Raw genomic sequence first — 22,955 nt, forward strand, 5'->3', positions numbered from 1 at the left:
GACAATCTTTTTGCTGCTTTTTCTTTATTCTTTCTGGTAACATGGAACAAACTCAGCATAGAGAAGGGGATGCCCTTGGCCAAGGTATTGCAAAATTGGGAAAAGATTTATGGTACAGCTCAATTATCTAAAGAGCACACAGTGGCCTTGTGCCAGGAGGAATGGCCATATATTACCAGGACAGCTGGTGGGGGCCCCAGGAAATTTGGCCTCTACATGGAACTTTCAATCAATTAAGACTCACTTATTTACGACTCCGCTTAGAGGATAAAAGCCCTGGACAAATGCATTACTGTTTTAGGAAAAGAAAATTGGATACACCAGTCTCATGTCAAACGAGGGGTGAGTAACCAGCCAGCTAATGAATGATGGCACTATGATGAACTGATCCTCTGAAGAGATGAAGTGGGACAGCTCACTCACCACTCTTGGTGCTGTTAACCCAGATGATCACAGCTGCATGGCTAAGTACAAAATCAATGCACAATTCAGTGTGGTATAAAGTTAACAGGAGTAAAGAGGAGCTAATTCACATAGATTGTTAGGGGCTGGGTGACCAAAGCTCTGTAAAACCCAAAGAAGCAGCTCTCATTTTTTGTTGTGAATCTAATACAGCTCATGATCCAACTTTAATAGAGAGAACCATCAAGACCAAAGTTGACTGGCCCAGTGCTACTGTTGTTTAATATTCAATTCCAGCTGCTATGTGTGGTTGGATACTGGACTTCAAATAAACAAAATATCTGTTAATACAACCTGTGAAAAAAGTTAATACCAACCAGTGCCTCACTGCTCACCCAGCACAGTGAGCTCAGCCACCAGGCCTTCACAGGTAAGGGAGGAGTTGATCCCACAAATTTCTGAAATCAGCACTGGCTTTTAGCTGCATCCAAGCACAACTGTAGACAATCTATGGTGGCTACAACCATAAGAGAAGGGGAAAGGTGTATCTTACAAATTGGAATTAAAAAAAAAAAAGAGAAAATGCAACTGATTTTGAGAGAGAATTCCAACTGTGGAGGTATCAAGCCAATTTCCCATATAGCCCCAGAGCAATAATGGCACAACTTTTGTCTCAACAACATGCACCACATCGGAATACACCACAGACCCAATCCCTGTGTTAGGATTGAATCATGATGGAACTGCTCTCTGCCCACTAGAGCTGAGTATGGGCCCCACAAAACAGTATCAAATTGCAGAGTGTCAATGCCGATGTGTGTGTTGTTGGAGAACAACAGGGATTTATTTGTGAAAGTAAAACCATCAAAGCTCAAGACATTTGTTTTGACACTGAACAAAACATCTGTCACTTGAAATACATTCCAAAGAAAGCCCTGAAACTGTACTTGCCTATGTTGGAAGAGGATATGTTTGTGTAAGAACTCTTCCTAATCTTATGTTTGTAAATAACATCACTGTAGGGATAAATAATCACTCAATTACTTCTAACTGCAGAAACACTGTGGGATGCAATTTTCATTATTCAGCTCCTATTATGTCCAGTCAATGGTTACAGTCCAATTATACTTAAACTAAAATTTACTACCTATCTCCATCTGAATCCTGCACTGGTGAGGAAGCAACTAAAACCTGATGACCTGTATCAACTGCTGGAACGTGTCCAGAACAATGGACAAAAAATTCCAGTCACCATTTAGTGCAGAAGAGATGCATCATGTCATGGAAAGAGTGAAGAAAGAGGCACAACAGTGATGGTGGAAAACTCTCTTTGGGTGGTCACCAATAAGAGAGAGTAAGGGCTGTACTTAAAGCCTTCCTGAGCTCCTTCTGACACGTGAGCAGGAATGTTTAATTAAAAAAAGCAGGACTGTTGTAAATCAAGTTTAGTTAGCTGTGTTCTCTTAACTGTCTTCTTTTGTCTGAGTGGCTTTGCTTAGCAAAAGTAGCTAAGGCTGCTGGAGTTTTAGGCCACAGGCTCCAAACTCTCACCAGCTCCAAGCTTCCACCTAGGAAAGCCAAATTTATCTTGAAATTCTGCTCAGTTACATGAAGGGGGCCCCGAGACCACTGTGAACTAGAAGATAAAGAGGCCACAACTCAGCAGAAGCTGCAACCCAGTCAGATAAAAGCAGCCAACACCCACTTGGAGACGGAGAAAGAATCCGACAGGGGACAAGAAGATCCCAGACCAAAACCCACCACTGGGCCAAGGGGTGTGTGCAAAGCAGCTGGAGAGTGGATGAAAGATGGGAGCATTGACTGGAAGGGTACAAAGACCCAGAGATTTGTGTGCTCTGGGTCCCTGGCTGCAGGCACCCAGCTCAAGCTGTTCCTATTGCTGTGCCACTCACTTATTAAACTATTTCTTCCTGAAATTGGAGACTGCTGCAGGAAACCTAAGGCAAAGAGATTTCCTTAAATTGGATTTTGGGTTTTTAAAGCTGACTTCTCTTTTTTCCATAAACAGATGGTATGTTATTTCCACCCAAATTGCCAGGTTAGCATGGTACATACAAATGTAGCATCTTCTGGGATGCTCCAAGTATTCACAAATATTACCTAAACCATCTTTACACGTTAAGGTAATTCTCAGCTCAGCAGGCAAGGAAACAAAACATTAAAAAAATTAAGTGACTCGTCAAGGTCACATAAACCTGGAAGTCTGAAGTCAGAGCTTAACTATAAAATTCAGATGATCTTATTCCCAGACTTGCAGATGAACTGTAAGCTATTTCTGGGGTGGAAAAAAAGCACTGAAAGCTGAAGTCTTTCAACAGCTCAGAATTTCCAGGACACTGCAGAGTCACAAGTGCCAGATGATTCTGGTCTTGTTCTATAATTTGCACTAACCAAACTGGCCTCAATATAAGACCTCTTCATCGGTCTTAAATAGCATCCCAACTGGTAGTGCATGCAGGCAAGTCCCTGGAAGTTTTCAGCTCTGAGCAGGATTACTAACAAAAAACACTGAAAAACAGTTTGCACATGTGACTACTGTATGTCTTGTTATGATCAGGCTGCTAAACAGAAACATAAGTTGGAACTGGATAGCTTTGGCAATAAGAGGAATGGCTCTGCCAACAGATATGTCTGTCACGTTTCACTGTTTTCAAAATGAAAACTAATGGGATGCAAAAATTCTTTTGTGAGGCTAATTCAAGTGTCACTCCCCACACAGGATTCTCTGATTGTACAAGAGCTTCAGCTGAGGGCCCCTTGGACTCTGCTTCCTCCCAAACCAGATCAGCCTCATGCCTGAGGAATGGGGAAGCTCACTCAGAATTGTCAGCAGCTACATTTGCCTTGCAAAATACCTTGGGAATACTGCTGGACTATTTGAATCCATGACATCTTTTAATTAAAAATATTTTTTGTGCTAGTTGATGCAAGATTTAATTAAAGTCTTTATTAACTCGCTCCAGGAGCACCAAATAGAGAAAGCTGAGTAGGAACACACAGAACAGTCCAAGCAATAGTTACTAAACATGTTACGATAAAGTCTGTTAAGTCTCAAACCTCACAAAGCAATAGAGGTCAGAATTCCTACTACACAGAAATACAAACAAGGTATTAATAGCAAACACAGTGCTATCCCTTAATGTATCAACCAAATACATAACATCTCCCTTTCTTCTAAAAAATGTAAAGACTTGGAATGGCATAAACACCTCCAGCTGTAAATGTTCTGGACCAATGAGCCTGATAGGGCAAAGTGTCTGATGGGAATTTGTTACTATATTTATCATTTCAACACTTAAATAATGTTTAGGTTACTGTTTCTAATAAATAAGACTTTAACCCTTCAAGAAGCACCCACAAACTCCATCTATAACAACTCAGGACTCCCCTGAGGATGATAAATAAACCCTTTTTTCCTTCCTACCAAGGCAACAGGAGGCTATAACTCCTCTCTTGTACACTCATCCTTTTCAGGAAATCACTAACTGCAACTCTGACAGCCACAACAGCGACATGTCAAATCATCACAAAACCTTCATTAACATTCCCCTGAACTGCAACATATCAAGAAAGACATTCCAGCAAATGCTCTGGAATAACAATTCTGATGCGGAAATAACAAAACTCTCACTTCCATTAAATCAATTGAAAGCACATTTTTAAATGTTTCCCATCAGCAGGCACCAAAATAAGTCAGGCTCAAATCCATATTTTCAAAACTTCCCATGCAAAGCCTCTAATGTGATGGCAATGACTTTGGTTCCAATTAAACATCATGTCAGTATGAAAGTTTACACTGGCTTTCAACAGATTTAGCTGGGGCCAAACAAAGATGGTTCATTTTGTCTTGTTTGTCTCAGAGCTCTCCAGCCTCCTGCTCTGCCTTTTAGATCCAAAACACCTGCTGTAAATTCCGTTGTTAATTCAAATTTGTGTAATACATTTTAAGGAGAAATTCCACTACTGCTTTGCTTTCACTGGATTCCAGATCTCTATTTGCTCTCTCTCCCGACGTGCCAGGAAACTAAAAGTAACATCCTGTCTGCTGTGTAAAACACCCCAGTGCTGAAAGCATTTTAGCTGAGCCACTGAGTAACTGAGATTACTCCATCAGAGGCCACATTTAGTCTTGTGGTAAGTGCTTTCTCTCCTTAAGATTGGTGGGCATTACACTCTCCAGACAAGTAGCTCAAAATTCCTGGTGTATGACTTCAAAGAACTACTTGACTGCACATTTAATTCTGTAAACTTTTCCAAAGACAAAGAACAGCAAGATATATTTAGGTGTCTGACAAAAAAAAAAAAAGCCCCCCACAAAACCATTTATAGAAAATATTAAGAAAATTACTTTTATTTTTCTAATTCCCAAACCAAGCTAAAAGAATTTATCCATTTATTCTTACCTGGAAATTTGGTGCCCAGCATAAAGCAGCAGTGCAGTCAAAAAGTACAGGTAAAGCTGAACCAGGTGTTGCCTTGGTAAAGTCAGGAGCACAACACTTAAGATGTAACCTGTAACAAAAAGCAGAAGCTGATATTTTAAAAAATACTAAATAACACCAAATTAAAATAACACTTAGCATGTTCACAATTTAGGATGGGGACACACAGGCTTTACTCCCTATTAGTCATATGAAAACCCACTCCAGCTATCAGGGTTGCATAAATCAAGGACAAGACCTGACACAGCCAAGGATTTGTAGCTTTTTATCCCAGCAATTCCCGCACTTCTCATTAGCATTTAGTGAGGCTGTTGAAAATGACCCAATGCAGATCCAGCTTTACTCTTTAAGACCACAGCCTGGCGGCTCAGCAGCCCCTCCAACAAGCAGAACCCTGATCCTTATTTTCCTAAGGATTTCTCTCAGAGACTCAAATAAAGCAATACTTTAAAGTCCACTCCATAACTGGGTGGTGCATGTCCACACTTCTTCTTTCCAGACAGGCTGTGGGTCAAAAACCCAGCCCATGGTGCCCTTAAGAATATTTATTTCCAAGCTCTGTCTCCATCACTGCAGTGCACTTCTGCTCTTTCTGAAGGTCAGCTCAAGTGCCTGGCACTGAAATCCATTTAGGAAAACAACCCAGAAACAGCCAACAACTCCCCTGAAGCTAAGAACAAAATGCTAGAGAAGAACACATCCTGACCCTCACAGCTACACCAGCCACATCACATTTAAAGTTTCATATATTTATTCAGCAACATCCGGCACAGTCTTTTTAGCTAATTTATATTTTGAGCTTTTAAAATATATTTAATAATGCAGCTCTAGATTAAGCACTCATAAGCAGTGGCACAACCAGGTACTATAAAACAGCTGGGGAACACAGCATGTTCCAATATTTGAAAAAGATACTATTTCAGAGTCAGTATTTATGGAGAAGTATTTCAAGGCTGCTAAGTGTCTGCCACGTTCAATAAGCCACTTCTGTAAAATTCTACCAACAGTTTTGTCTTCAAAAAGGCATCTTGCAAGGTGCTCCTAGAAAAGGCAACAGAGCCACAGGATGCCAAGCAGATAGAGATCAATTTGGATAAGACAGATGATAGGATCAGTGATAGACAGACAAAGACTATTTACTTACATTTTTAAAATACCAGTATATCATTTATGTAGTTAACATTAAAGACAATTTCTCAATCATCTTCATGAAGTGGATGTGACAAGTTGCACATTTGTCTCAGATGTGCTTTTAAAAAGCTGAAGTAATTGATAGTTTCTTTTATTAAAATCAAGGCACTAATTCTGTACAGTATCATTTTGACCAAAGGGCTGGAGCATCTCTCCTGTGAGGACAGGCTGGGGGAGCTGGGGCTGTTGAGCCTGGAGAACAGAGTAATCTTTATTTTGAGCTTTTTTTAAAGGGGTCTGAAACACAGGCCTCCATCAGTTTCCTTCTAGCAACTGTTTTATACAGAATAACTTGCTTCTACTTTCAGCACATCAGACGTTCCACACCATCAGTTTTCTTCACAAATACCTGCATTTTCTGGAATTCCTGTTCTCTGTTCACCACCTTCCTTCTACCAAACACACAAACGACAAGAGCAGGAACTCCTCAGCAGTCTCCATGAAGACATTTAACTACCTTGCACCACACCACAGCCCCATGAGCCAGCTCCAGGTCTCCCAAACCATCTGCAGACATTCCTGCACCTCATCTCTGCTGCATTCACCTCTTTCCCTGGATTCCCTTGTGAGGGACAATTCTCCCTGAGGAACAACCCACAACCATCTATCATTCCAGCACGTGAGTCAAAGCTCCCTAAACCTTTCCTTCTCACTGTAGCCTGTGACTCACCTTCAGGTGGAGAACTAAATTGAGTTTATTATGCAGTCTTTTATTCCTCTATTACTCTATAAATAGTTATAGAATACCTGTTTACTGTATCTGTATTTAAGCTCTGTCATCTTTACCTTGTTCTAGCACAAGAAAAGTCTGCTCTTTGGCCATGTGATGATGTACCTGAGCAACGGTAGGATTATTTCTCTAAAAGTAACATTTCTGTAAAAGTAAAGTTTTAGAGGGCAGTAATAAACACATGATACATGGAAGGATTTTAGGTATCACTTAAGTTCATTTTTCTCCACGTGATCACAACTTTCATCAAAATACTTAAGATCTTTCAGGATACCAATGAAGAAGTGGAAAAAACCATAAAAGGCTAAATTAAAAGATGAAGAAAGTACTGTCACAGTGCCTTCTAACCAGCAGGCTTCCACTCTGCACAGATGCTCAGATCTGTGCAGGGAAGCAGCACAAGACAGCCAAGGTTACTGCAGAAGCTTCAGCAATGAACTCCACTGCTCAGGAGTTTGGGCTGGAATGTTAATGTTCACTTTGAAGCAGCCATTTGGTTTAATTGTTAGACTTTGAAAAGGGGGAGAACAACAGATATTTAAAGTAGTTCCCTTTCAATCTTATTTGCAATTTCCTCTTGTGACTTGGTAAGAGTGAGATTTCAGCACACTTTATACTGCAATATTTGCATTTTTGCTGCAGAGGTCCTACTCCCAAAGTGGTACCAACCTCATTTTTATCAACAAAGCTTCTGCCAAAAAGGGAAAAAAAAGGCCAAATAATTCTTTACCAACCCATCTGATTGCAGAAGAAAAGGAAGATGAACTCAAATTCAGACATACTTGCAATAATATTCTATTCCCTTTGTTCTCATGCAGACAAATTAAGTAATTAGTGTATGGAGTAAAGAAGATTCCACTTAAAAAAAAAAAAAAAAAGGACCAGGAAATAAAATTTCTCACTGTAGCTTCCTCATCTAAATCACTACATTCTGTTTTCATTTGCACCTCCTCTGCCAGAAGAAAACACGATGCTGAGAAAATATATCCCTTTGGAGAGAGTCCCCACACACAAGGACTTACAGTTTGAGTAATAGTCATCTTACTGGGTAACCTTTGACTAGGGGTTAACTATAACTAACACTCATTTCCATCCAAAGGGACTTTTTGAGCTCTGTGTCAGCAGTGAGCACTCCCCTCCCTTGATTTAGGCTGTGCTATTTTTGCTCTTGGGACTTGGTGCATTGTCCCTTTTGACTCACCACGTACATTTCTGTACAAAGCAAGCAGCAGGCTCAGGGAAGCCCAATTTCTGCCTCAGTAAAAGAATGGTTCTCACACACACCAAAAACAATAAACAAACAAAAAAGATAAAGAAAAGACAGAATAATCTTCCCTGAATACAGGCAGAGTGCCCTAGTGCTACAACACCAAGAAAGAGACTTGCACCTTTATGCTTCCAGAATTACAGAAGACACATTCTGCCAACCTTAAAAATTCACAAACCCCCACTCAGCTCCTTTTCAGGGGTACAAGGAAGCAGAGAACTTCAACTGCCTCTCATGCAAATTGGTACAGATTGAGGCTCCACTGGAGAAAATAAACTGTGAAAAAGATTCTAAGCAGAGAAGTGCAGTTAAACACTGCTGGACAAGAACACAAGTATTAACCAGTTCATGACCTCATTCACAACCTGTTGATTCAGCTCGATGGAAACCTCTAGCTGTGCAATGCTCATTGTTCAGTGAGCAGCAGCTCACAGACTGCCTTTCAGCATTCTCTCTCCATTTATGCACCACCAAGGTGTTTCCAGCTTCCCTCACCAGAATTACCTCTTTGCAGACTCAGGTGTCTGAGGTTTATTGACTGCACACAATGGAGGCTTCTGGAACACGATCAAAGTCGCAACTCATCCTCTTTATGGAGCACTTTAGTGCTCATTTGCATGATTACAGATCCCTTGTGTCCATTTCAGATTATCACTCACAGTTCCCTGCACATTTAGTCTAAAAATGAGAACTTTGCACATCAAAGAGTTCATAACATTTCTTAATAAGGCCATACCAACTCTTGGAGAGCCAGAAAGCAGGAGCACAATTGCTTGGATTCTACCAAGAAATTAATTTAGGGAGCCCTACTTTTCCATTTTCCCATATCCTGTGAGGGTAAAAGGTCCACGATTTGCAACTTGCTGGGAAGCAGCAAGTCATGAGCAGAGACTCCATCCCAAACCCAGCTCTCCTGCCTAAAAGAGGGATCAGAAATCCCTGACTGTCCTCATTTCAGTTTATGCAGACAAATATCTAGCCACAACATGCAAGTGCCGATAGAACAGGACATACTCCTGAAAGCCTGCATTTGAGATGGCAGAAGTACTACAGAAACAACTGGCACCTTTATTTTCAGTGTGTCTAATTCTCAGGACAACCAATCGCCAGACCGGTTACACTGCAATTTAAACAGATTTAATCAACTGTCAATGTCTAAATCATCTATCTTGAGTGGATGGTTTTTAAAAGATATACTTTTACATACCCTGTCTTTCAAAAAATGTTGGAAATTAGTTCAAAACTGAGAAAGCACACATCTAAACAAACTTGCACACAAGGAAATTGGTATTTATTCAGTCATGGCACAGTACAACTGTAAACAGAGATCAGAAATCCTGTTATCAACATCTGCACATCTCGGTGAAAATAACGCCAACAAAACAATTTATTCATTACTGGGGTACTGCCATCAACAGCTGTTTCTTCAATTTTTAAATGCATAACAGCTTGGGTACTGTAAGTATAAATAATCCAAGAAGCTGACTCCTTTACAGAGATTTGCAGTATTGTCTGAACAAATAAAATGGACTTTTGATTCTGGTTCTGCCATAAGATTCAGAGGCTCTTTATAAATCACTAAGACAAGCTGCAATGCTGTCATGAGACTGGGACCCAGAATCAAAAATTTTAAGCACCTCCTTTCAAAAAGGCTGCTAGTAGCTCCTTTTTTACAAAGAAAAAGAGCAGTGATGTGACTTGCCAAAAAGGAGGTATCAGCTCTATACAGAAAAGCTACCTGAAAGTATCCATATGCTGAGAAAGCTGCTTAGGAAAAGCCTACAACACTTAGGGAGCAGTAGAGGAATCTCCAGTCTTGAATCAGAAAATAAAAAAGGTGTGCTGGATTTTGAGCATGGCACACTCTCTACCTCCTCCTGTGTCCTACTAACTGCAGCATACACTGCATTTTATCCAAAAAGAAAATGAGAAGACGTAACACGTAAGTATTTTAAGAAATAAAGACCAAGTCCATGTCATCAAATTGCACTTGATTAAAAATAGCTACAGTTTAAAATTAAATAGTAACACTCAGAAAATAGTTCTATTACCCATTTATCTAAGTGCTGCTGTCAGGAGAGACACAGAAGACATGTGGCAGCAAAGCCAGAGATGCTGATTCTAAGCAGGACCTCACCTTTAACTGCATTTACACATTTAAGTCATGGATCCTGTTCTTGCAATTTTAGGAATTTTGTTTCTGTAATGAACCAACTCACTTCTTCTCACATTAAAGCTTCACTTGGCACTTCTTGCAGTGTTTGTACCAGAGTAGAGTATCTTTCCCCTTAAAAGGCAACACAAAAAAAGAAATCTAAATAAAAGATCTTCTACGTAAAGCACAAGAGCTTAAAGAAGAGTGGGCAGACCAAAGGGTGCAATCAGCACACGAGGGCAGGAAGTCCAGCAGGCTTCTCCTCTCTCAAATCCCTCTCATAAAAGCAGCATTCAGAACAAGCAGCTCACACCTAGCAAATGATGTGACCAAGAGATTAAAGTATTAGCCACACAGCTCAAGAAACTGTCATTACAAACATGGTTGTGGAAGATGACACACCTTCTACCTATTCCAAATATTTAAATATTTTTCTTTATTTTTTTTCCCTGAGAATTTATTTTTTGTAATGACAAAGAATACAGTTTAAGATAGAAAACTGCTCTATTTTTACTCTTGAGTAAGAAAACCCTGTATTTAGTGCAATTCTGTGCCTCTCTCATGACAGTGACTTAAATTCCAAGCCTGACTCTGATTATAGGTTAAGATCATGACTCTTTCCATCTAGCTCAGAGTATTTACCAGCTGGTACAAAGAGCATTGCTTTGCTCTTCTTCACAGGAGGAAATTACGTGGTTTCAACTGTTTTCCACCTTCTCCACCAAAAGAACACAAAAAGAAGTGTCTGTTTTCTCACAGCTACTCTACAGTGCAGAAGAAAATGGAGAAGCCTGGCAGTAAATGCTAATCTACCCTACACAGAGGTTTCACCAATTCCAACCAGAAATTTATCTCTTCTGTTTGCACTGCTCTGTGAGTGTTTAGTTAAATTGCATGCAGGTGAACTTGTGGTTGAGTGGTTATCAGGACTGGGTATTTTCCTTTGCTCAAGCAGATAAGGGCTGTTTTCATGGAAAGATATGAAGAGTTGTTTCAAAGAACAAAGTGCATTTTAGAAGCTTTTATTATACTCCCAGTACTGCTAACTGGAATCACACTGGAACACACGCCATTTCAATTGTTAAATTTAAACAGAAAAGACACTCCTGGTAACCCCCAGTTCTGAGCAAATTTCCAATTCTGCCTCTTTAGTTCCAGGAAAAGGGTTCACTCTATAAAGATTGGTAGAGTTTATTAATTTTTAGGGCTCTCTAATCAAATTGTTCCTTGAGCATCTGCCCGAGATAGATGCACCCAATTTCCTCAGCTGCTGGAAGTACTTATATAGCACTATATATAGTACTACAAGATACTGGCTTGTAGAAGAAATTCAGTGATTGTTTGATATTGCAAAGCTGCCATGCATTTGCTGATAATGTTTCCTAACTGCAAATATGAATAGAGCATTTTTTTTTCCTAAATAAAGCAGATTAGCATGTTGAAACACATCCACGGTGAATTGTTGTTTAAATTATATGCTGGCAGTTAATTTCCCCCAATGTATCTTCAAAGAAGCTTAATTCTCCAAACTGGTGGAAAAGTACTTTGTTTACCCTACAAATCCAATTTATATATTTTGATACACCATCTTAATTAATGTTATACTCCAAAGTGATGCAACTAAATCCATATAAAATGTCATGGAGGCATGTAAATTGATTTAGCCTAGCTTCACCCTGACACAACTTTAAAAAACCCCAACAACCAAGGAAATGAAACACAGCAACTTTATTTGAAAAGTACCAGAAAATTTTATCACTAAAAATTGTCTGAAAATCTTTTAAAATGAGCACCTTGTTTGACAATTTAGAAGCTGTTCTTGCTCAGCAACCACCAGTTGGAGAAATAAAAGTGCATACATTCAATGTCATAAAAGCAGGAAGTGAAAGCACTGCTGAATGATTGTGCACCAGCACAAAAAGCACCCCTTGTACAAGAAGCACAGTCAGATTCCATTGGTTTAGTACCAAAATAGCCACTAGGTGGGAAATTCTTTGGTAACAATACCCATCCCCTCTGCAGTGTTTTTATTGGTGTATCTCAACATACTTTAACAAGGACAAGATTATCAAATGCCTATTAAGAGGGGCTTTGTCACAGCTGGAAATTACCCACTGCCATCCTGAAAACCTACTGCACAGCTGTTAGTTCTGCATTAGAAACTGATCTGATAAAGTAATTCCTAAAAGCTTTGTCCGTGCAAATAAATGCAGGAGAAAGGGCAGCTGTAGGTAGAGGCCACCATGGTCCTGAGTCACATCCACCCAACATGTCCTCTCCCACAGACAAAGGAAAAGGGAACTGTGACACCAATGTTTTGTACTGCAAGTACTTTGTCATCCCAGCATGAGAATAGTGGAGCCATAACAAAGAAAGCTGCACACATTTTTAGTGCAGTAAATGATTTCCAGACAACAGACATTAAAAAAAAGGAAGCCTCATGCCAACACTTGTGCAGTCAGGATTAAAGTCAGGTCACGCTCCTTCAAAAGCCCACAGTTTTCTAACTACTTAAGTAAAGTGTGTTTCCTTTAGCTGACTGCAGTGCCTCTTTATCTTCCGAAAACATCTACAAGGAAGAAACACTCCAGAGTGGTTCAATTATATGTTAGCCCTCCAAGCCAGGCAGTGCTCAGGCAGATGCTCACCAGAGATCAACCTCAACAGCCCGAATCCAATCCCTAATTTACCCCATGTGCAGATGAATCACATTCTCACCTGGAGAGCAGGTCCCAGAACACCAGTCCTTTCATCTCCTAAAAACAGACATCTGGCATTCCAGAGCTGGACTTGCAGGCCAAGGTTCACACCTCAGCTGCCTGAGCAGAGTTAGTAATTTTATCCATTTATCTGCAACACAAGAACTGGTTCCCTGCTTGAATCCACTCACAGCACAGAGATGGTTCATAAGGGTGTAAACTGAAGAGCCAAATCTGTGCAGCAGAGAAAAACTAAACTTCTAGTGCTGTGCTTAGCCCAAACCAAATCACCTTTTCCCTGGCCTCTTGTTTAATGTTAAGTTTCTATACTTCTTGTCTGCAGGTTTCACAGCAGATTCCTCATCAGTCAGACACAGGCCAAAGTCACTGTGCTTTTCTTCCAGGACATCAATTGTGTTTCCAAACACTAAGTTTACTTGTAAAGGCTAAATAACAACAATTAGTAAAAACCCTGGGCAGTATTTCTTTGCTGCTAACATAAACTGTCCCTCAGGCAGAACTGTAATGAATGCATTGCCATGTTATTCTTTGTAATCAATATATTAACATGCTATTATTAAATTCTTGAAATTCTTGTAGCAAGTCGAAAGGTATTTAGTAGGGTAGTATTTTCTCTTTAATAGACCTGTACTTACCCACATAATGCATATTAAGGGCCAAGTACTTGTACTGGAAGAGAGGGTTGTTGTGCAGGCTACTTCTTTGGATCTGCTGGAAGAATGAGCTGACATCCCATCTGTACAAGACATCCAACAGCATGATGCTGGGGACCCTCAGGGCCACGTTTAATACTGCCTCCAACTTCTCCTTTGCAGCCATTCTCTTCCCTTTCTGTGAACTGGCAGCAGACTGTAAATAGCACAAGAGAGAGAAGAGTAATCAGATCAATCCCACTGTACAAACAGCCATTAAGCTTTGTGATTGTATGAATGGGGCTTCCTGTGTGGCCACAAACGACTGAATGAATCAACTGAGTTAAACTCAAATCCAGACAGGATAGCTTCTATTTTGGCTATATAAAGGTCAATTTGCTAGCAGTTTTTTCCATGGTGACACTGTAAAATGGGGGGAGGGCAGGTTAATGGCATGAGAATGGTCCAAGGGTGTGCACAGTTTCTTAGTTACACTCATTTAGCACCCCAGATCTCAGCAGGAAGACCCCAGTGAAGTAGGTACTAAATAAACATTTACATGACCAGCACTAGAATGTAATACTCTGTATGCTTTAGAAACCAAACACCAACAAAATTCAGACACTACATCTGCCTAGCTTAGCACTATTTCTATGTCTCCCAAATTAAATAATCACCAATTAAGGCAGTTCTTTAAATATTTTGGATTCGCTTCCTCAATGCAAATTGCAATAAATAATTTTCAGATCCCTAAGCTTAAAAAAAACCCAACATTTACAGCCTCCATTGACTTCTACAAATTTATCTATTTATAGAATTTGGGGGGCTGTGTGTTTTGAAGACTTGGACCAATAATGCAACTATTCTACTCATTTCTATGCAATTCACCACAACGAATGATACAAACAAAAGACCATATCCTCACTCCTGAATACTAGAAGGTAACTTAAATTTGGAATTTGCCATCAGGTAAGATGGATGATGCACAACAATAAAGTGCACTTTAAAAAAAAAAAAAAACAGCTGGTCCACAGCATCATCTCAAAAGTAACCAACAGAATGATTTTAAAGAGCAAAAGGATCAGTTTGAATCCTGTCAGCTAAGACTGACAGTTGTTCCTAAATGAAATGTGCTGGGTTTACCATTCACCACCTGCCCATCCCTTGAACATGATTCACTGCAGGCTGCATGAGAGAAGTGCATTTGAAGATGGGGATGATCCAGCAAGTTTTTATCCACAAGAAGCCACTCAAAGTAAAATCACCTGCAGCACAATCAGCCCCCCGATGAGGTCAGACTTAAGAAAAAGCTCCCAATCCCAATTATTAAGGGGACAATTGAAAAGAACTGAAACGTGAGCAAAGAAATGGAAAAACCTGCACCTGAACTACGCTTTTAAGTAAAGTTTTACAGGACTTTCTTCACAGTGTCCCTGTGTAAGTTATAGAAGTTTTTGCAGCTGTGCAAGTTGTACACCTCAAGTCCAGCATGAAGTGAAACCATGCAAATACACATTAAGGAAAAAAAAACCAACCCAAATAACCAAAACAACCCAAGACCTCTCATTTGCACACAAGCCTGGTGTGAGATTTTGTGTTGCCATGGCCTAGATAACACTGCAAACTGTTCATGTCACACATTCAGCCTCACTCACACTTCTCAGACCATGATGACAATAAAATTAATTCAGCTCAGGAAGTCAGAACAGATCAAAACCGAGATGTGGCTCAATAAACCACAGGTTGCAGGGCTGTTGCTTGCCATTGTCTAGCCCACAGCCTGATTTTTCAAATTATGTAAATGCTGGCACTTTTTACAGAGCCCTTGCACCAGCCCTACAAACCCCAAGGGGAGAACATCCTTCTCACACAGGAAGTGCCTTTCAACCACATCGGGCACTCCACACAACACCAGCATTTCAAAGAGCTGCCCAACATAAATTAAAAGGTCAGCCAGAAGATCACAAATATTTAGAGTGAACAACCAAAACTACCACCCAAGCAGCTACTACTGAATCAGAGCATTCAGCATTTTTTGCGTGAAGAAGAGACTGAGTTTAAAGGGATGGTATTGTACAAATACAAGTTGGGAGTTACACAGATTGTATGCAAAGTTACAAGAAATACAAGCTTCAATAATTCATATCAAAATATTTTAAATGCTCCTTGAATTTTCAAAAATCTATGGGTTTGTGAAGTTCATAAATTTAATCAAAACTCTGAAACTAGGCTCCTTCCTCGTTTTTTACTAGGTTCCTTTTCCAAGTAGATCAGGATGTAGGGATAGGGATGAGCAGGGGCTGACAGGTTTTCATTCTGTCATAAAAATACCCACATAAAGTGACAAGTGCCTGATACCAAATTACATTCTCAAAACTGTCAAACCTTTTTCAGTCATCAACAACAACCAAACATATATGACAGGAAGGTAACTTTCACTTGAGCTTTCACTTTCCTTAATTACTCCTAAAAGATACTTACATGGGCAACTTCTCTTAATACTGAAAGTTTACTAGAGGGTCAGCACATCCAAATTAAGTTGAAAAATTCTGCCTCCCAAACTCATGTACACATACTTGAGACACAGCAAATTAAAACACGCAGCATTTTGATTATCTAGAAGAATAATTAAATTTCAAATGCTGCTCAAACGAAAGGAACACAAACTTTAAAAACCATATCATGTCACAACGGAAGTGCTGTGAGGAGCAGCCACTGCAACTCCACAGCATCTTCTGTCCCTGACTGACAAAAACCCCCAACACTAATAAGAAACCCTTTAAAATTAACTCCACTAGAAATGCGGATGTGTTAAATAAAGCCTCAGTTGTAATGGCTGCCAAGTTCTAACAGAACGAAATAGAAGCAAGCAAAGTCCATTGCCCTAAACTCATTATACTGTAAAGAGCTCTCACAATACATTATTTTGATTGGTGTAAAAACAAACAAAAAAACCAACCACAACGTTAAACCTCTAAAACCTTTAGATAAATGATGATGACAGGAGTTGCTGGATGCTCAGGCGTTAGAAAAAAAATAGGTCACTTGTCTACAAAGCCAAAACATGGACTGGGGAGCCACTTGTTTTGTGTTTCAAAATTTTTTCCCTGTTATTTCAAACATCTCTCTGTTCCAAATTAGAGTAAGAGAGGGAATAGTCTCAGGAAGACTGTCACGCTTTAACCCCTGCTGGGAGGAAATATCACAAAGCCATTTGCTCACCATCACCCCTCCCAGAAGAATGCAGAGGAGAACTGAAAAAAAAAAGGGTAAAACCCTGGATTTGAGGTAAAACCTGATTTTTTAAAAAAACCCTTGAAATAAGAACACTTTAATAAATAAAATACTGATGATGAGAGGCACGGAACAACAAGAAAAAGAGAGGACTAAAAACCCAAGAGAAACCAGTGCCACAATCCAGTTGCTCACCACCCATCCAGTCCCTGAGCAGCAATCAGTGTCTCCCAGCCAATTCCCCCCTGTTTTTACTCTGGGCATGGGGTGCTGTGGTGTGGAATATCCCTTTGCCCAGTTCCCCCAGCTCCTTGTGCACCTGCTCACTGTCAGAGCACAGGAAACTGAAAAGTCCTTGATTTAGAGTAAGCACTGCCTGGCGCCAACTAAGCCATTGGTGTGCCATCAACATTATTCTTGTACTAAATCCAAAACACAGCACTGCACCAGCTACTAAAATTAACTCAATCCCAGCAAAAGCCAAGACCAAGAACTTCAGATTTCACATCTTAAGCTGTGCTATTTGGCCAAAACAACCTTTTAAAAAATCCCCATTAAAACTGATTCTTTATGGAGCATGGATTGGTCATTTTTGTTTAATAACAATTATGTTTGAAAAACCCCTCCCTCCCCTGGCAAACCCATTTTGTCAAAAGCATACTCCTGGTTAGCCTTAAAGAAATCATAAGAGTTGGAAAAAAAATTTAAAAAAATAAAAATAATAATTTTAGAAAGAAAAAACTCCTTCAAGTTTGTCCCAGCCCATTCCATCAGCAGAACAGACCATCTTGAGTGTGATCACACGGCATGTACCCCCCTCTCAAAGATAACACGCATTTTCCCTTTCACAGAGTTTTCTTTCTGAAATTTTGTCACAACATAAAATTTTTCCATTTCAGCTGAAGCTATGAATTCTGCCACTTAAACGAGTGTAATTGTTGCTTCTGCACCAACATAAATATAAACCCATCACATCATAGGCAGAAAATATGTCCTGGTAAAGCAGCACAAAGGGGCAGCAAAAATCTGCTTCCATTTATGCAAACAGGTACAAAATTACATTAGCAGAGCAAAGTTTATACATTTAGGAAAGCATTGATCACAAAGTTACTTAATAGTTACAGAAATAAACTGGAATATCTGCAAATATAAGTTATTCCAAGACTATTGCCACCAAAAATCACCACAGAAAGTAATTCCAGTCAAGATCAGAACCTCAAAACCAGACTTGATCCTGCAACATTCAGCCTCACATCTGTGAACAAGATGCTCATTCTGCTACAGTATCACAACCTAAAATACTTGGCAAGATTGACTAAAATCCAAAGGAGAGAATTTCACCTTCTGTTTCTCACATCTATGAAATTCTAGTTACTCTGGATACATCCGTTAACAAGCGGATTCTGGTCTGTTTAGTTTAGTTTCCACATTAAGATTATTTTTCAGTAATAGACTCCAAAACTAAAAATATCACCAGGAAAACCTTTTGTTTTCCTTTGAGGTAAGCTCTGCTAGACAGACTTTGAAGAGGAAAAAAAAAATTTAAAAATAAACCTAAACAAAATACAAAATATACAACTCCTGTCTGTAGAAGAGTTCAGTGTCACAGCTCAACAACTAAAATTAGAGCCACCAGCTGGGTTGTACCCACTCACTCCCCTCTTTATACCTGTCCTTGTCTAGGGAGCAAAAAGAATTTGAATTACAGGAAGAATCCCATTCTTCAAAAACTCAGATCTTTCCATCATCAGTTTGGGAGGGAGAGAACAAAGGGTAGCAAAGGGAAGGAACAAGACAAAAAGGTTTATCAAATATGAACTTCGAAAAGAATCTCCCTATGTGATGCTGTAGAAAAAAAAACAAACAAAAACAAACCAAGAACTCCAAGTACGTGAGTCACCAATCCATCAAAAGGCCTCCTTCCCTTGCAGACAGTGGCAAGGAAAGGAAAAGACTGCCTTGATCCCATGCAATTTAAATTGGCTAACAAGGACAGCAATCAAAGATTTCTGCTGAGAAGGGCAGATCCATTGAGATACCAAGAGCAGGAATAAATCCCTGGAACTCTGCAGACGTGCAGAGCGACACCAGCACTGGCACCCGGTCACTGCTCAGTTCTAGATCACTGGAGTAGCTCAGAAATTTCAAATAATAACCTGAGAGTATTTAGCCTTCCATTTAAAGGTTTAGAGAGAGTCAGTCAGGAAGCAGACAGCTTGATCTTGCTGTGTAAGCAGTTAACAAGAACAAACAACTTTTTTTTTGTTTTTTTTCCTCCTTTTTTCCCATCTGGTCTAACAGTATGGATTGCTATACGGCTGCTGCAGTGGTGTGCCTGAAGAACTGGTATTTCTACCTAGAAAACACAGTAATTCTACATTCCTACTCATCCCAGACTCATTCAATTGTGAACTGTGGCACAGCTAAGGTTAACCATTCCAAACACAGCACGTGTTTTGCAAAAGCAAATGTTACTGCAACATAAATTAGGTCAAACTCTTCTCTGTTCACAGCAACTTCAGTGAATATGAACTCACATTAAAGGCATATTAAAAATGGACAAAAGCAACTACAGAAGGTTAATTGCAGAAAATTAAAAAAAATAATCTACATTTCCATTAATTCTAGCAAATTTTATGTGAGGGGAAAGAAAACCAATCCAGGAAATGAAGATACATATCACAGAGCTATGAAGATAAAGTTTTCTTTAAAGATTTATTTCTCGAGTACATTTATACACTACGAACAGTTTCAGCTCGCTCTCAATTATACAGCAAGTGCATTATATTATTTATAGGCAGCCTGTAAAACATCCAGTGGCTTTTATTTTTCATAATGAGCAGGTAAGACAAAGGAAGTGAACTCAGGGACTAGCACGTGTTAACAAAGGTTAATAAATCCAGCAGGTATGCAGCAAAATCCTTCCCTCTGTGGATTCCTACGGGATCTGCGCTCTGCCTGCACACCATCAGCTCAAGCCCAGTCACACTAAGAGAGGCTGCTTGGTTCTGAGATCTCAGCTTAGCTGGGCACCTGAAAGACAGCAAGCTAATTCATTAAAATTAAAATGTAATTAATAATACCTTTAATTAAAATCTTCAGAAGAAAATCGAGGTTGACTCAATAAACTGAACTGCTCCGAGGTCCTTTCTGGCTCCCCGGTTTCTGGCCAGTTCAAGGGTTGGTTTATTAACCAGTTATTCAGCACTTTTTCTTGCCATCAGAGCCGTGTTTGCAAGCCCACACCTAACAAGGCTGCCTAACCACATTTGTATCAGCACATTCTGAGAAAATCTGGGCAGCAATCCCAAAGCGCCTCTGCAGAGGAGAGAATACCCAGAGGAGCTGCACACGGAGCATTAATGAGAGCCCGAGATGATGCAGTGACATCCCACCCCAGAGAGCTGGATCCCAGGAACACCAGACACGCAGGAAAAGCTCACAAAAAAACCCTGAAACTCAAATGTGTTACCAGGATGAAGCCACAGGACAGGATGAAATATATTTCATCCTCTACAGTTGCTCAGATAGTTTTTAGCCATTTCAGACACAGCCTATGTTTAGAACCTGCAATAACAATAACTAGTTACCAGACTGGTAAGAAGTTAAAATAGAAAATAAGATTTTCAAGATTTCTCTAAGTCAGCACTGATAAAGTTTCCATCGCTGCTGCTGCCTTATCTGTTTTCTGAATCATGCAAATAAAGCTTCAAGGCCTGTGAAATAGGCAGCTCAGCTTCCTGCAGCACCAGACTGGCCTGACAGAAATATCAAACGCACGGTGGAAATATCCAGAAAAGTTCCCTTTAAAACATGCTCAAACTCAAGATATTCAACCAAAGAATTCTTCCAGAAAAGCTCCTCAAGATGAAGTACCCACTTCTGAGTGCTCCTCCCAAGTATGAGACTAATTACAGAGCAGCAAGGCCTCTCTGAAATGAGAGATGCTGGAAGGGCAGGGAAACAGGAACAGAATGAATCACACTGAAGGAAGGACTGGACTTGAATATACACTTAAAAAGCAAAACGATGGTGAACTGTCCACTCTAACCACATCAAACGCTGCCAGGTGCATTTGGAGCTAAAAATGGATTCCAAAGAGTAAATCACCACATGGGTTCCAGAGGAGGGGAAGAGGAGCCATCTGCACTGTTTGAAGAGGAGGAAACCGACCCAAGTTTAGCAAACAGCTCGGAGAAGGTTTGTGTGAGCACAACACCAAACACCAAGCAGGCTCACGGAGCTCTCCAGGACACACCCATCGTTCAAAGCTCACTGGCATGATGCACCTTTCCGCATCTGCACCACGGGCTCCAGCTGCTCAACAGGACTGAGATACCGATCTCTACCCATCCTCTCCCAAAGAGAGGAATTCCCCTGTATTTCTTCCAAGGACTCACTTCTCCATCAGAATCAAATGGCTCTAACATCAGTCGCTCCTCAAGACTGCTGTAAACACAGTGAATCCTTATTTTGGATAAGCAGCACTTTTATATTGTTCTGTAACATCTCTGATGAACCTTCTATGTAATGGTAGTCACAAAGACAATCATTTCCTAACGCTAAAGAGTTTAACAATTAATTAAATCCTTTAGTGATATTATTACTGAAAAACTAGAGGTGATTACCAGTTATTAAAGCTAACTAGAAACAAAAAAGATAGTTTTTCATGGATAGACCCCCTCATATCTAAGACAACCAGCAAAAAAAGCCAAGGTTACAGATAACCCAAAGTCACAGGGTGCAGTAGCTTAGAGCGCCCACCTAAACAAAGTATTTTTTTCCATATTTAAATCTATCTTCATTAACCCGACAAGAATGATCAAAAAGTAATTAATAATTTTTTTCTTCTTCTCCTCCCAAGTTTTCTCTCTATGGACATATTACAAACATAGACAAACCATAACTGAAATATATGTAAAAGTATCCAAGTCTGAAACAGAAGTTAACAGAAACTCTTTTACTAAAAGCCGCATAAGAAATTAATACCGCAACACCTACAGATTTCAAAAAAAAAGTATTCTGAATGAGATCACAAATGGCTAATATTTATGAGTCAAACATATTACACAAATCTCACTTTCCTTTGGTGTATTTTGCCCATAGCTTCTATTATTCTCCTTTGTTTGCTGATACTTGCAGCATTACACACACAAAAAAATTCACTTTTTTTCACTTTATTCCCCCAATTACATTATTTATGCACCAGGTCCCACACACACACCCCCAAAAAGGCAGCACAACCAGAAGGTAAGAATCCCTCTAACAGCTCCATCTGTCACAAGTATACTTGGTACGCAGAACTACTCCCGAGCGCAAGAAGAAAAATGAAAATTCTCATCACAAACCTTATTTTAAAAGGCTACAGAAGGTCTCATAAAACCGACTGACACGACATTAAGTAGGGAAGATGGAAAGAGCCCTGTTCTCCACGCCACGGGCAGGCTGCTCCTTACATAAGCATGACCATATGCTCCAGGGCCCGTCTCCAGGAGAGGTGCCCGGCTCCGCTCCGTGTCTCAGCCGGGGGATGCTCAGCCGGCCGCGGGCACCGGAGGGCAGAGCCGGCTCCAGGGATAGCACAGCCCGACCCGGGCAGCTCCGGCAGCACCGCAGCCCCTCCGGCCAAGCCAGCGGCCGTGTCAGAGCTGCAGCAGCCCGCGACTCATCCCCGCCGCCGGCACGGGCAGGAGCCGGGCGTGCGGACCGCGACCCCCCGCCACCCCGCTCCCCGCCAGGACAGTCATTCCCCGCGCTCACCGCCGCGGGCAGCCCCGCGCATCCTGCCCGGCCCCGCTGAACTCCAGTAACCCCGGCGGCTCCCGGCGCCGGCGGAGGAGGGGAGCGGGGAGGGGAAGGGGGGCGGAGGGCGGGGAGGAGCGGAGGGATGGGGCGGGGGGGGCTGCGCGCAGGGAAGGCCGGGGAGCCCCGGCAGCGGCGCGGACACGCGCGGGAGCGGCGGGGGCGCGGAGGGGCGCGGGAGCGGCGGGCGGGGAGGGGGGGGGGCGCCGCGGGGTCGCGCGCGCGGGCGCGTGCCTGAGGCGGCGCGCGCGCGCGGGAATCACCTGAACCCGCGGGGTCGCCGCCGCCGCCTCCTCCTTCTCCCTCCTCCTCCTCCTCTCGTTCCCGCTCCCCCGGTGGCGCGGCGGTGGCTCCGCGCT

General features: G+C 41.1%; 1 protein-coding gene across 3 annotated transcripts in view; it reads right to left on the bottom strand.

Moving 5' to 3' along the window:
• The window catches only part of RNF145 (ring finger protein 145), a 46,711-nt gene extending 23,756 nt beyond the window's left edge, over positions 1-22,955 (bottom strand). The window contains exons 1-3 of one of the 3 annotated variants that reach the window (XM_083871818.1): positions 22,860-22,955; positions 13,564-13,777; positions 4,827-4,935 (exon numbers count right to left, since the gene is read on the bottom strand). In XM_083871818.1, the coding sequence (XP_083727944.1) occupies positions 4,827-4,935; positions 13,564-13,747 (293 nt within the window). In that variant the 5' untranslated portion in view covers positions 13,748-13,777; positions 22,860-22,955. Of the gene's footprint in view, positions 1-4,826; positions 4,936-13,563; positions 13,778-22,142; positions 22,202-22,554; positions 22,630-22,859 lie in introns of those variants that run through there. The other 2 variants (XM_083871816.1, XM_083871817.1) reach the window with 2 other exon arrangements.

Source organism: Zosterops lateralis (assembly GCF_965231275.1).
Source record: "Zosterops lateralis genome assembly, chromosome: 14".
In the NCBI taxonomy this organism is placed as follows: Eukaryota; Metazoa; Chordata; class Aves; order Passeriformes; family Zosteropidae; genus Zosterops; species Zosterops lateralis.